The sequence below is a fragment of the Melopsittacus undulatus genome, chromosome 5, assembly GCF_012275295.1.
Source record: "Melopsittacus undulatus isolate bMelUnd1 chromosome 5, bMelUnd1.mat.Z, whole genome shotgun sequence".
NCBI classification, from domain to species: Eukaryota; Metazoa; Chordata; class Aves; order Psittaciformes; family Psittaculidae; genus Melopsittacus; species Melopsittacus undulatus.
The window spans coordinates 69323993-69339073 of record NC_047531.1 but is presented as its reverse complement, the minus strand read 5'-3'; the positions used below and the strand labels follow the sequence as shown (position 1 = coordinate 69339073).

At 42.4% G+C, this 15081-nt stretch overlaps 1 protein-coding gene across 1 annotated transcript in view; it reads left to right on the top strand.

Annotated features, from left to right (window-relative positions):
- The first annotated feature begins 2712 nt into the window (after positions 1 to 2712).
- LIN7A (lin-7 homolog A, crumbs cell polarity complex component) overlaps positions 2713 to 15081 on the top strand; it is a 47780-nt gene continuing 35411 nt past the window's right edge. Inside the window, exon 1 of the mRNA XM_034063007.1 lies at positions 2713 to 2992. Within this exon, the coding sequence (XP_033918898.1) occupies positions 2713 to 2992 (280 nt within the window). The remainder of the gene's footprint in view (positions 2993 to 15081) is intronic.

The following is a 15081-nucleotide window of genomic DNA, read 5'->3' as shown; positions in this document are numbered from 1 at the left end:
GACTGAGGTTTCACAGCCTCAGTGGGCAACAGCTTTCAAGGCTTACCCACTTTCACAGCGATCCTTTTTATTTTTTAATAATCTGTATTGTCTAAACTCATTGCCACTGAAGCCTTTATTTAGATCTCTGAATGGCATACTAGATTTTATTTCAAAATTTAGCCACAGAGATTCTACAGCTGTCTCATTAACAATAATCTTGCTCAGTGGCACCTGACCACTGACTACATGTTAAAGATCTATCAATAAGCCAGTCTGCAGTCCATGCAGTATAAAAAAATGTTAATTCAATCTAGTTTCCTTGGTTCAGTAAACATCATGTGTAATTTAATTAAAATCTTTAATACACCCCAAGGAATCTGCAAGAAGGCTGAGAGTCAGACAAGTTGCTTCTGTCTAAAAATCACCTTCCAAGATAGCAAGCAGGTTAGCAATCATTCTTCTAGACTGCTAACTTTTGCTGTTAAGAGTCCACTATTTCCCCTGAGAGGTGGCAAAGCAAGAGTTCCCTGCCTCATTTCACACCCTTTATCCAGCCACTGAATTCAGGTGGATAACTTCTGCAGTTTTCCCAGTTCAGCCTCTTAAAGTATTCCTCAGCTTGGTCTTTAATGTTCTTGAGCATTAACTATGCAGTTATGCTGATTATGAAATGTTTAATTTCAGCAAATGCTGCTTTTCATCTTCCTTGAGCGCAGCTAATACTCCCATTCAAGTCTCTCATCCAAGTGCCAATTAGCCCCTGTGGCAGAGCACACAAAATCTGACCAGCTGTATTTTAAAAAGGATAAAGCCAAAAAGCTTATTGCTTTCCACAGGCACCCTGCTCAAGCTCAAACATTGATTTTTCCAAAGTTGTATGTTTCTAAAAAGCTACATACTTGGCATTAACACTATGAATTTATTGACAGCAAAGCTGCTGTTAAAATTGTATTTTGTTTCAAAATGTCTGTTTGCAAGATGGCAGTTTAATAGAGCAAGTCTGAGTGTTAAGTCCTATACAGAAAGCAACTTGGATGGCTAATTAACTTGGCACCTTGCTTTTGATATTATTTAAACATACTTTTATATCTGTAATAGATTCTTTTCAAGTGTCATAACAGTTTGAGTGTTGTCACATTAGGTTGTTATAGCTCCAAATGTGTACTTTTTCTCTGTTCAGGACTATGAATCCAATACTGGGTAATGTGACTACTTAAGAGCTGCTGTTACAATTTATGCCAATCCAGCTACTATGCACGTACATAAAATCTGTGTAATAAAAAAATGTTTTTGTTAAACTTGATTTTAAGAAGTGACTGCTGGCCAGGAACTGATTTCTTGACTGGTATTTTAGCCAACTCAAACGTCTTCTTGTCAAGATACCCAAATGGGCTACTGTTTATTGTTTATTAAAGAACTTTGTGCTGAATTAATTTTATCAGAAGTGGGTGGCTCATACATATTATTTTTAATTTCTCTAATTTTAGAATGGCCAAATGAATTTTTAATCTGCTCTGGAAACTCTAAACGGCAAAGTTTCCACACCTTCCCTCATTATCTATCCTAGTGCTTAAACACCCTTGCAGTTGAAAGCTTTTACTGACATACAACTGCACTTGCTGTACTTTCAAGTCATTTGTGGCTTTTCAGATAGCTGAGAAGAGTGCCACTCCCCCTTGGAGTAATGCTGCACCCCATCCCAGTGCTCCCTGGGCAAACACAAGACCACATGTACTTCAGAGGGCAATAAATACTTAAAAAGGATGCCATTCTTCACTCAGTCGTTCCTCTACATTGTTGCCCACAGCAGGGAAGGCAGCAGAAAATCTGTGGTACTCTGCCACACTGCTGCACCTTTCCCAGATGGCAGCTGAACAGGTTCGTTTGACTTCATGTGAACAGCAAGGATCAACAACCAGATGGCTGCCAACAAACCTGGCAGAGCTCTCGCCTGGAATTCCACCTTCACGGATGGTCTTCACAAAGGTCTCCAAGCTCACGCAAGCTGTAGCTGATGGGGAAGAGGCTGCCAGAATGCACGGTCACCACACAAGGCTTGCTCTGTGAATGTGAGGACTAGACCCCACACTGTGGAGGTATGTTGAGTTTGCCTTATGGGGAACTTTGGGTTTCTCGAGGATGGCTGAGCTTTACCCAGCAGCTCAAAAAGAGGTGATGGCCAGACTTAGGATGAAGCCGACGGTGTCATCCATCCAAAAGGGCCGTTACCTGACACGTCCCTTTGGCCAAGGCCCTTCACAGGGGCCAGATACCTCCTCTCCTGACTTCTCACGCAGACTTCCATCCCCTGCGGCCAGCCCTCGAGGCAGTTCCTCACCCTGAAGCGCCGTCCCCTATTGCTGCCGGACAGCCCTCCAGCCGCAGCGCAGCACAGCACAGTGCAGTACAGCACAGTACAGTACAGCACAGCACAGCACAGCACGTCCCGCCCCACCGCCCCCGGCCCAGGCGAGGCCGCGCCGCCGGATCCGGCCCCCGCCCGTCCTCCCCTCCCCGCCCCACGGCGCTGCAGAACTCCCCGCCCTCACCCTTCTTACAGCCGCCATCGGCCGCTGCGGCATCCACGGGGCTGTGGGACTGGCGGCTGCCTGCCCCACAACCCTGCGCACGGCCCGGCTGCTGCGGCCCCTGCGGGCTCCGAGACTCGGCCTTGAGGCGAGCGCGGTGAGGCGAGGACTTCCCGCTAGGCTCATCTCCAGCGGCGCAGCGATGCCGGCAGCCCGTTGCGGGCCCCGCAGGGCCGCCCTGCGCCCGCTGCATCGTGGCGCCCCGTCTGTGCCGGGCCGCCCCCCGCTGGGCACCTTCTCCGCCCCGCTCGCCTCCTCCTCCCACGGAGCCACCCTCCTCCTCCGCCCCCTCTCCCTGCCAGCCTCCTCCCCGCCCTTCCCCGCACTCCACGCCGGTGCCGGAGCCGCGCGTCACTCGGGCTCCAGCCCCGCCGCAGACATGGCGACACTGACAGCGGTCCAGCCGCTCACGCTGGACAGAGGTAAGCGCGGCCGCCGCCCCCCTCTGGCCCTCCCGGCCGCCCTGCAGCCGTGCGCCGTGCGCGGGGGCCGCCGTGGCGGAGCGAGGGGGTCTCTCCCCGCAGTCCCAGCGCGGCCGGCGCTGCTGCCGCGGCGGCTCTGCCGGCAGCGCCGGCTCCAGCCGGGGGCAGTGGGGAGGCGCCTCCCCGCGGGGCTCAGGTGGGAGTCAGGAGAACGGCTGAAATGGGGGAAATAAAACTTTGTCCGGGCAGGGGGTAGCGCTGGCATCCCTCGGGATGTGGCTCCTATGCCAGCGTTCCGCTCCGCGCCGCTTTGCCGGGCGCCGGGAACGCTCCTCGGTGCCTTTCACTCCACTGCCCCGGTGGCTCTTCGCATACCGGCAGTGAATTGGGAGCACGCACCTCCCGAGGAGACGGGCGTTTGGTGGCTGACTGCGGCGTTCTAGGGTGCTGGCGAAGGGGCGAGGCGTGTGCGGAAGGGGTCAGTGACTGTAACTTCTCCGTTCGCTGCCGTTGGTGGTGTTCCCCCACCTTCCAGCCCGTCTGTGTATTCGTGTAGACAACTACTCGTGTAGTCCAGGTATGGAGAGCTGCTGGTGCTTTGCCAGCCTTGACAGTGTGTCAGTAACCTCACCAGGGTAATGCACGAGGGTGCTGAAATCTTGAAGTTATGTTGAAATTCAACTTTTAGCTCCAGGCTGTAAAAATTGGCTCTCTCTCCTGCAGTGCCTTTGTGCCCGTGATAAGGCTCTGCAGAAATGTTATTAGATTCTGTGGCATTACCGAGGAGAGTAATTTACCGTTCTGATTTGGTTTGCTCCTATGGCTCTGTCAGTTAGAGAGGCCGAACAGCTTCTAATACAGCATCCTGAACTGTCAGGGTGTCCTTCCTAACTTACATCCAGAGGCTCTGAGAGCCTCTCAACACGTACAAATCTTGTAGTCTTGAAAGCATGATTGAGGCAAATGCCTTTAAAAAAGGGTTTTAATTTTTTTTTAATTTATTTTCTGGAGGATTAAGATGGGCTTTTGAAGCAGGATAGAGAGCTTCTTGCTGTAAAATCTGTGCAAAAGAAACCTAATGAACTCTGTTTCAAAATGGTAAAGGAGAAGTAGGCACCTTTTCTGGAACCTAATTGAGAGCAAGGCACCTCAAAAAGTACTCTAAAGACAGTTTGCTGGATGACTCTAATTCCAGCATTAGTAGTGGGGGAGAATCTGAAGTTATTTTTAGTGAAATAACAAAGTGCTTTAAATTAAATGGCTCAGAAATCCAGTGTGTAATCTACAGTTTCACCCTAATACTGTTTTCAGTAAGCGGGACAAATCTATTTCCTGGCAAAGGGTTGGACAGATGGCAATCCATTAGCAAACCTGGCTTTTCAAAGGAAAGTATTACTATCTCAGAATTACACATTTCTTTTCATTAGTAAAACTGTGCTTTAAAAAATCCACTGTACACAGAGATGCAAATGACTCCCAATTTAAATATAAGCATCTGTTATCAGTGTCCAGGGTATGTCTAACCATTTGGCAGGGGTGCCAACATCACAGTCCCCTGGTTGTCAGCCAGGGCTGATATTAGTGTGAGATAAAACGTTGCTGAATGATGTGACTTGCAAAAGGAAAATACAGACAAAAAAAAAAAAGAATTTAAACACTGTACCTGGCTTGCAGAAGGCCGTTTCGTCAGAAGGATGCACTTCATCATCTGTAACATGTTGCTGCTATGTTAGCTGAAGAGGGTGGGCTAAAGCAACTCCAGAAGCAACTATACCAAGCCCAGTGCTTCCAGATATTTACTCCGTAGTATTTCTTTCACAGAAGGAAAGTTCTACATGGTGAGATTTTCCAGATTTCAGTTGGTTCTGTTGAAACAGACAGCTATGTTTACTGTCACTAAGATTTGCACAGATCTGGTGTGATTTAGGCATAGCCCTGGAAAGTCTTGTACACTCATACTTGCTTTGCCATGTCTTATGGAGAGCTCAGCACAGCGAGGAAACAGCAAACGTTTTGGGAGACTTGCCGTTAATAACCTTGCATTGCTGGGGAAATTGCTGCTTGATATATGTCCAGGAAGTGTTCTGCATTTCCCCTTGCTAAGGGGTCACTGAAATGGGTACATACAGGTACGTATAGGTACACACATCATGTAAGTACAAGTCAGAAATCTGGATTACATTTTGACACAGTCTCCTCCTGGATAAAACATACATGCAGTATCCTAGTAAGGAGATGGGAGCTTTCTTAAAGCCTGACGTAAATGGCATTCAAAACCTGTATGGTAAAATGAATTACCATTTAAAGGTGAAGGGCATGTTTTGTGTGAATGATTGAAAGCCAATTACATTCTGGAAGATTACTTCAGTTCAAAGCACAGGAATTAATTTCCTTAATTCCTGCCATCATGTGCCTTTCTACCTGCTCAAATGTGTGCAAGTTCCATTAGGGCTCTTTAATATGTGGAACAAGTTCACAAAATAATGGAAATTTTAATCACTTACAGTTTAATCTCAGAGGCTTTTGCCTGACCTTTGCATGGTGCTCTGCTGGGAGGAGAGGCAGGAATCAGCAACTGATTCAGGAAGAAACATAAATGGATGGAGCTATGTGTGGGTACCACTTAGGGAGGGTAGCCCCAGAATTTGAGACCTTTGGAAGGGAAAAGCTGCCTGACACCTGCCTGTTGGGTGTCTTCTAACAACCAAGTAAGTCTCTCCATAAAAAAGCGCACCCTTCCTTGCCTTTACTGCAAATGTCTTGCATCCTGAATCTGTACCACCCCGTCAGTAATCTCCAGTGTCCGTCAGAGCTAACTGGGGCAATTATTTATGTTGACTCAAAGCTTAAACCCTAAAGGTGTAGGGAACTTTACCTTGTTCCAGGTTGAGATGAGAAGTTACAGTGCTTTCATAAAATGTTGAGCAAAAAAAGTAAGGTTGAGTTTGTCTTTCTGTGTGTTTTGTTTTTTCCTTTTTCATTTTATGTTCAGGGTTATGGGTCTTTAGGTATGTTCCCAGCTTAATTTACCTCCATTAAAAAAAACAAAGTGGTCACTCCAAACCAAAAGGGAAATGTTTAAAAACACCCATACACTTGTTTTTCACTTGTAGCACAGGTATGTCTGTAGTAAGAACGTGGTTGGCACTGATTTTGGTTGCATCTCTGGTTGCAGTTAGTTGGCATTTTCCAACAGTATTTATTTGTATTGGCATACCACTCATCACATATTGCATCTTGTCCTTCTCTATATGGGCTAGGCAGCGCTGCCTTTGTCTCTCCTCTCAATGTCCTTTGTCTTCCACAGAGGCATTGCCTCACGCTACCCCATGATCCACAGTTGCTGCCTTCCCCTTCATTCTCCAAAGCCGCACGTGTCCCTTGCAGACTGTCTTCTGTTGCCTTGCTCTTCTCAAAGCTTCAGTGCAGTATCTCTGTGCATTGCTCATAATCCTATCCATTTTCACTGTTCAGCAACCAGTTTTCTCCTCTAATCCTCTTTCTTCTGCTGTCCATGACCATCAGCACCTCACCAGCTTGATGCTGTCTCAAATGCAGCATCCACATCCAGCGTCGATGTTCTGCTTTTCTCCAAGTGCGGTGTTGTCTTGCCCAGCCAGTTAAGCTTCCTCATGGTTCTCCAAGGTCCTCCTGTGAGTTTCTGTGTACTGTAGGTACACATTGTGAGCAATTAGACATTAAAGGAAGCTTGTTGTGGGTGGGATCACTCTAAAGAGGGTGTGTTAGGGCAGCCTGATGGAAACATTTTCTGCAAGTACCATTCCACTCCCAGAAAGATGTGAGGAGGGAATAGAGTGCTGTGCTTCCCTTGGCACTCATTTCAGGAGTGATATGGAGGTCTGCAAATTGAAGCAGACGTCTTTCTAGCTATGCATAATAGATGTTCTGTTCTATCTGAACTTTCTTATTTTGCTAAACAACTGGCAAATTTTTCATAAAGCTTATCTTACTTTGAATTTTACTTGTGCTTTTCCTTCCAAGATGAAAATCTGCTTTGAAAGAAAACTGCTCGGATTGCTGCAAAACCTCAGTCCCAGTTCTTGTCTGCACAGGACCAGGAAAGCAGCAGCTTCAAAAGGGCACTTTCAAAAGTTCTAGTTTTTGAAAATGTTATACAATTAGCCTGTGCAAAGACCGTCTCATGATTAAGAGAGAAGGAATATTTTTTCATGTGAAGAGGGGCTTTCAGCTGCATTTTGTTAATAATCCATGACCTATTATATTTTGCCTTATATAGTTACTATTCATGTCACTGATGGTTTCACATCTTCATGTGACTGAGAATAAAACAAGAAGTTTGAATAGGCTGAATATACAGTGCCGATATTTTAATCCCTGTGAAGTCTCATCACAAGTTCGTAGCTATTGGCTATTGACAACCAAATTTCTCTCACTTTCAAATATGTCCTTGGAAACTGGAAAGACTTCTTGCTGTTTGGCTGTAATGTAGAAGAAAATTTTCTTGGGCTTTTATGAATACAAGCAAATGTTCTTCCAGTGGAGTGCGTGTCCCAAAACTCCCTGAAAATCTTTTATAAAGCACCATGTTCAGTGATGATAAATGAGAATATGAATGAGCTTGGAATTGCCATTGGCTGTTAGAGGTGGTAGACAAACTGTCAGATGTGGTACTGGAGTATGTCTGACCATTAATATACATTGGTACTTGCTAGAGTAATGCTTCCTTCCTCTTCATCTCCTCTTGTCATTTTTCTTCTCATTACATCCTCATAGCCTACATGAATGGGGATTTTTTTCCCCCATCTGTGCCCATATGTATGTATATAACAGAAATTTTATTGAACATAAGTTGTGGTAGACTGTGCATATATTAGTATAATATATATAATACTGGAAAAAATATATAACATACTCATCAGGAAAGGAAAATGAGGTTTATAAAGTGTGAAATACAGTCCTTGACAGAGGAGCAACATAAGGCCAGATCTCTCTCACATGGGATGAAGCCCTGCGGAGCAGTGCTAAGCGATGTGCTGTTCTCCGCCTGGCTCCCTGTCTGTCACAGGGATGTCTTCTCTTGTGCTTCAGCCTAACATGCTAAAAATTGCGAACTACTTTGACAAGTGCTGCATGCATTAAGTCTTAACATTTCTCTGTTTGGTATGCCAACTGAGGACATATAAATATCCAAATACATTCTTCCAATAAAGAAAAAAAAAATGGCCCATTGTTTGTAGGAGCAGAAAAAAGTGACAATTCTGGTCACAATCTGAAATGTTTGGAGGTTTTTTACATCAGTGTTTCAACATTTATTAGATTTTTTTTAAAGTGCGTTCTTATGGAGGGATGGATTAAGGTAGGCAGAATGAGCCGGTGATTTATGGGTGGTATCTGGGATGTTTTGTGAGGATTCATGCTGTCAAAATGTTGGTTAGTTAAGTGTGCAGTACAGCTCCTGGAGCTCTGGAGCTGGAGTAGGGGCAAGTACCTACCTACATGGTTTGAAAACTTTAATGCACATGTACAGCTTAAATGTCCCTGGCAGTATGGGCCTAACCCAGAAGAGATGCCACCATGTGCCCCAGCAGCCAGAAGAGGTGTGACATTTTGGAAGTGTAGAGAGGGAATTACCTTAAATTTCCAGTCATGTTTTCTTCAGAAACACAGAACTAATAAGGCATATGCTGATTGTGTGGTCAGGAAGTGTTTGTGTGGCACCTTTGAAAGAGTAGCCAGCCTTTTGGCTGATCAACAGCCATGCAGGGACCTGCAAACTTCAGTTTCAACTGATGTCCAAGAGACAGTTGTATAATTACAGAAAAAAGGATTAGCCTCTTAATGTAATTGTAGGTAAACAGTTTGCTTAATTCCATCATACTGCTTGAGTTGGACCCTTCTGATGATGTTATCAGACAGAAACTTATTTTGAAAATGTGACAAATTACTCTGCACAAAGCTGGAGTCATCAGATTTGTGCAGAACATAATTTGTCCTTGGAGTTTATTGTTTCAGGATATGTACATGCCCATCACTCATTAAAATAGCTGACTCTCGAGCAAGTGAAAAAAGATACAAATGCAAGCTTTTGGCTGACCTGTGTTGCTCAGATACAATGTTCTTGTAGGTAATGTAATAGAAATATGAATTGTAAAAAGCCACTGCTTTTAGTTAACTTATTAGAAGCAAAAATAAGAGAAATTGAGGATTTAAGAGCAAACCAAGCAAAGGCACATAGTGTTTTGAGAAGCATGTAACTGTAAATTTGAACGTCTGTTTTCCATAACACAGAGCTAATTTGTTTCAGATCTGCATTTTTGACATTTATAAAGTAATGCTTACTGATGTGCTGTAAACGGTATATGCATGTATAAATCCAGTCATTTTCAAAGTTAATCTCGGTCAGTTTAATCTTCTTTTGAGACATTTGCTGGAGAGTGAGCCTCTGAATGAGAAATGTTCAACTGTTAATTCTCTATTCTTATGAAAAAATTTGATTCAGAATTGCACATTTACATACTAACGGGTTTTTTTCCTGAGTATTTAAGCCACAAGCTTGGATCATAGATATGTTAAATATGGAGGGAGGTCTATGTACATATTTGGAAATTTGTTTTACCAGGGACCAAAATGGGGTGGCTAAATAAATCTTAAGTTTCTCAAATGCAACTCAGCAGGAACTGCATACAGCTTCTCATAATGTTTTGTTACCCTAGTGCTACTTCATAAGAAGAAGAGAGAAAAAATCTTGATTAGAAAGCTGTGTCTCGAGATTAGGAGAGAATTGTTCTTTATTATTTGAAAGATGGAATACTGAAATATCCATGAATACACAGAGCAGTGAAGCGTTGATTTTAATTGTTTCTGCATAAACATGGGTAATTGTTTAACGAAGAGTGTTGCCCAAAAAGACTTTAAATTTGTTTCTTCTGAACCAAAAGTAGATTTTTACTGGTTCTTTTCAATAAAAGCATATGTTTAATCACTAACTCTTCACATCTGCTGACTCCTTCTTTTTCAACCATGTTTTCGGAAAAAGTGTAAATCTCCTAGACCTTAAGGTATCAGTCCTACAATTCGTCAAGCACTGGGGAGCAAAGTGCTTGAAATAGATTAGGTGAATTAACTTGACCATCAAGCAGCAGTCTTAGTCCTCAGAAATTTATGCACCATCATCTGTTAACTTATCAATAGATTTGGCAGCAGTGTTTTTGTTAAATGGTATTTACTGAATCAGCACAGGAATGAAAGGATAACATAGCTGTTCCTTGTTACACAGAGAAACTTGTGTAACAGACCAGGGAAACTTGAAGAAAGCATGGTGGCTGTAAAATCTCTGAAGCAGTCTTTGGAAAAAGAGCTGCGTTTATTTCTGATCCCCTATGTAGCCTGCTAGTCTTGCAACCAGATAGTAATAGCTCTGGAGTTTCTGCTAGTTTATCCAGCACTATTCCATCCTAATGGTACAGCCATGTCAAAGTATGCCAGGTATGCCCCTTGTGTCTTAGGTAGATAGATACCTTGTGAAATCAGTCTGCAACCCGAGATGAGTTCCAGATCTCCTGCTCCTATTCTCAGCATCATTCCACATGTAGGACACCAAGGAACAGTACTGCAAAGGGGAGTGACAGTGTGCTCTCTGTTTCTCAGAGGGGTTTTCTATTTCACAGAAGCATAGAATGGTTTGTATTGGAAGGGACTTTAAAGATCATCCAGTTCCAACCCCCCTGCCATGGTCAGGGGCACCTTCCACTAGACCTTGTTGCTCAAGGTCGGTCCTTCAAAGTTGTGTTTGTAAGTTGCAGCTGCAGTTCAACATAGACACAGCTTTCTTCTATGATCATATTTGTTTCGAAGTTGAAAGTTAACAGCGGTTAGGTGTTGACATCTACCAGCAGCATAGCTGTACTGTGTAGTTTTGCAGGGATTTATTCACAAAAGATTTTATTTATATTACTTTCTTCTCACTGTTGTAGCTTTTCACATACACACTTTCAAAGACCAGGGTTTTTTTCTTTCCTGAGAAATGACTAGTATGTAACCAGCTACCAGAGGGACTCAAACAGAAAAAGCAATTTCCTTAAATCCACTAAAATTGAGGAGAGAATATTAACTCTCTTCTTGTTACCTGAGCCTGAAGACAGTCATGTTAGCTATGTGTAGGTAACGACTACATTGCATCCATTGCATTCCACAAAGCCATCGTTTCACTATTGTCTCACCAGTCTCAAACCACCTAGAAAAACAGATGATAAAATCATGATGCTTGACCTCAATTGACAGTTTGTATTGTCACTATGTACTATTGCCAGTAGCCCACAGCCATGTTTCTCATCTTTCTGGTAATAACAGGAAAAGATTTAAGACTAAGATTAGCTGGAGAGATAAGAACTGAGGAGAGGCAGCAGGAGACTCTAGTAATGACTGAGCAGAGAAGAAAGTGAGAGTTACTGCTTTGGCTCAAACACAGTGCCTGTTGTGAAAGAGAATTAACATCCCTAAGTTAACCTTACCTCCCTTTGTGAGACACCTGTTGGGGCCTTTTTTTACCTCTTCATGTGTTCTTTCCTGCCAACAAAAATCTCTCTGATGCAAACTAAAAACACACACAGTGTGGGAAAGGCATGAGGTTGCCCATATGGCCAATGCTGTTGTTTTGTGATGTGCACATAGGACACATAAATACTTGTTTTTGCTTAGGCAGGCTCTCAGAAGAATGGATTTCAGCTAAACAGAAACTGGTTTAGCTGAAAAAAAAAAAACCCCACCTGTTTTCATTCTGTTTTTCTTTGTTCAGGCAAGCTTATTCCTTGTCATTATTTCTACTTCTGATTCTCTTAGGCAAATTTTTTATTCCTTCACTGATTTTAGTGTTTTTCTCTGTATGTTTGTAGTTTAAAATACAAGAGCAAGCATTCTGTTAAATAGGGTCCTTGGGGTATTTAATATACCAGCCTTTCTTTCTTTTAATCTGAGATCCGAACCTCTGAAGTGTTTACATTTGTAGTTTCAGCAAATGTCCAGTGTGCTTTTGTCTAATGTTTAAAGCCACTCCACTCCTGCATGGTGAGTGGTGTCTGCTCAGGCAGATCCTACAAGATCAAGTGATCCTACAAGATCAAGTGATGCTGTGATCAGGAGACAGATGTGGCTGGAGGAGAGTTACCAAGGCATCTCTTTGCAAGACATCAATGGCTCCATGAGGCAGTAGACAGCTTCCTTGCTTTCACATAGTTCAACTTGTAGGAGCTTACTTCATTAAGGCCAGGTCTGTTCACCATACTGAATTTCTCAGGGAGTTACAGCTTTGCTTCAAAGGATTTGCTTTTTGCATTTCATAGTTTCAGGAAGACAGACAGAACACCATTTTATAGGTGCTGTGCAGGCAAATAGCCACTTTAAACACCTGTCTCTCAGTTAAAAAAATGCTTACAGAAAGACTGAGAATTACAATAAATGACAAAAAGCCTGAAACTACAAAATATCCTGCTTCTTGCAGGAAACGGGTTAATTTTTATGTAAGGAATGAATGAATGTTCATATGTTCATTATATATAATATATGTATTTATTTGAATACAAAATAAACTTTTAAATGCATGTTGTCCTCTTTATCATGATTTTAGCCAACCTCCACAGTCAAAAAATGGACCAGAATCATGTCTCATCTGTTCCATTCATCAGTAAGTGGCTAGCTATGAATCATAGTTGTGATCACAAAGACCAGATACAATTAAGCAATATAAAGTCAAAATTACATACAATGGGGGGAAAAAATGAATTTTACCTTTCTTTCCCCTTTCTCTGCAGCTCATGGAGCGGAAAAAGTATGAAATTCTCTTAAGTACTGTGTTTTTAAATGCCATTGTTTTAAATAGTCATCTATTCTTTGCATTTTTAGCTTTATTTTCTAATCTTTTCTCTTAAAGAATAATTTAGTAACTTGTTTTCACACCAGTGCTACGTTCAATACCTTCTATACAAAACCAGTGGGTGCTGTCAAACGTAAATGGTTGGTGTATGTGTAATTTCTTGATTTCTCACAAAATCTTCCAGTGAAAATTTTTAAACTCATTTATTCACCTCGTTATCCTGATTGCTTTAGAAATGGCAATAAAACTACTAATCTGGAAGAATAAAAAATTATATCTGTTTAAAAATGATTAGATTTTAAGGTTAATTTTAAATGCCTGTCTTTGAAAATTCTGAATTGCCTTATTACTCTTCAGGCTTCAGATTAAGCCAGTGAAATTCATTGGAACAATCTTGAATTACCCATTAATTCAAACTCTACTGTTATTTGATTTATTGTTATTCTTTTAAAAAGCAACAATAGAAATGTGACAGTACTATGCTGCAAGTATCTGATGAGCTCTGAATGGCTTTAGGAGTTCTGTAGATACATCTCTCTCACACACACACAAATATGCGCACACACAACCAACCAAAGTCTGAAAATTGCTGACAGAGATGCATCTGTGATGTGAATTATGTGAAGATTTCAAGGGAAAAAAATGAGGACAGGGTCTATCTATGTGCAGCAATGGATATGCTAAGATTGACCAAAGTAAAGGAAATGCAGTTACCATAAAGTAAGTTAAGGCTTTGAAAATCTCTAGCTGAAGAGAATAGAAATCACTAGTTAAGACAGTGGGAAGTGGGGGAGAGATTGCTCAAGATACTGTAGACATTGTCAGATTCAGAGAACAGAAAGGAGCATGTTCTTTCACTTAAGGGAACCTGCCTTTTGAATTTTGCATTTGAACAAGCTAAGCAGAGTATTCAGGAGCAGTATGCCTCAAAACAGCAGTACTTAAGTATTTTAGGCAGAACAGCAGAAGTGACTGAAATTGCTAAGAAGAACCTTGAAGGGCTTTTGTGCTCTTGAAGATGCTGGGTGGAGGGGTCTCCCCACAGTTTGCTGTCTGTGTTTGAATCCCAGGTGGCACTGCTTTCCCTGCAAATAGCCTCTGACCGTTCTATAAGTTATTCTGCAAAATGTCTCAGACCTTTGCTGTCGTTTTCTAGTGTTCCTGCCAAAGCTGCTGGGAAGACTCATGGTACGTAACACTGCCATGGGTTTTGTGTGCAACAGCTGGGTCACAGGCTCTGTGTCACTGAAAGAGAATTTGGGTGTCTGTGGTGAGCCTGAGAAGCTAGAGCCACACAGAACCCAAGTGCAGCTCAAACACATAGAAGCATGTAGACTGGAACATGGTCTGATGAATAGCCAGAGGAAATGACCCTGCCCCAGACAGTGGGGAAATGTATTTAGAAATCCATGCAGATATGCCATTAATGTCACTGGGGGCAAGCATCTCACATCAGGCAAAATGAGACAGACAAGAGATACAGTCAGTCATATTTCAGAGTCGATTTTTCTCATACATTAAGAAAAAAAAATCCATAAAATCATTGGCTAAGGCATTTTAAAAAGCTTTTACTAAAGACCACATTAGTCTGCTTGCTAACAACCGTTCTTTTTAGATGTAAGTGTTCTGAAGTACGATGTCTCCTGGACTACATGAAGGTAAATTTGCATGAGTCATTCACTGTGTATCTGGTCAGTAGGAGTAGGTTTCATCATGCTGATGTAGATGTCTGATATGTAGGATGCAGGCATTTACATCTGAGCCAATCATCGAGTTTCCCTTTCTAGTCAACAAAGGGAACAGGCACTCCCAGCCTATGATTCATCTCATCTAAAATAGGTCAGATGAATTGTAGCCTCAAAGCATCTGTTTTTCCTCATTGACTGTAACAGCAGTATAGGGTGAGTTGCTGAGCTCTCGATGTGTACACCAGAAGTGTGGTGGATTGAAACCCTCATCACGAGATGAATCATGAGACTTCGGTATGATTGTTCTTTGTTATATTTATTTGTGCATTCGTAGCACTGGTTAGCCACAGAAGTGTTAAGTGCCACAGCATTAAACCTATAACTGCTACAAATATCATCTTAGAATATGAAAGCACTGATAGTAGTATTCTTGCTATAATTAATTTGAATAGTCCTCACAGATACACACTATAAAGTGTTGAATGCTACTGCTGTTCTCCGACAGCTTAGCTTATCACTCCCTGCACATCAAGTCTGATTTACCATGGTGA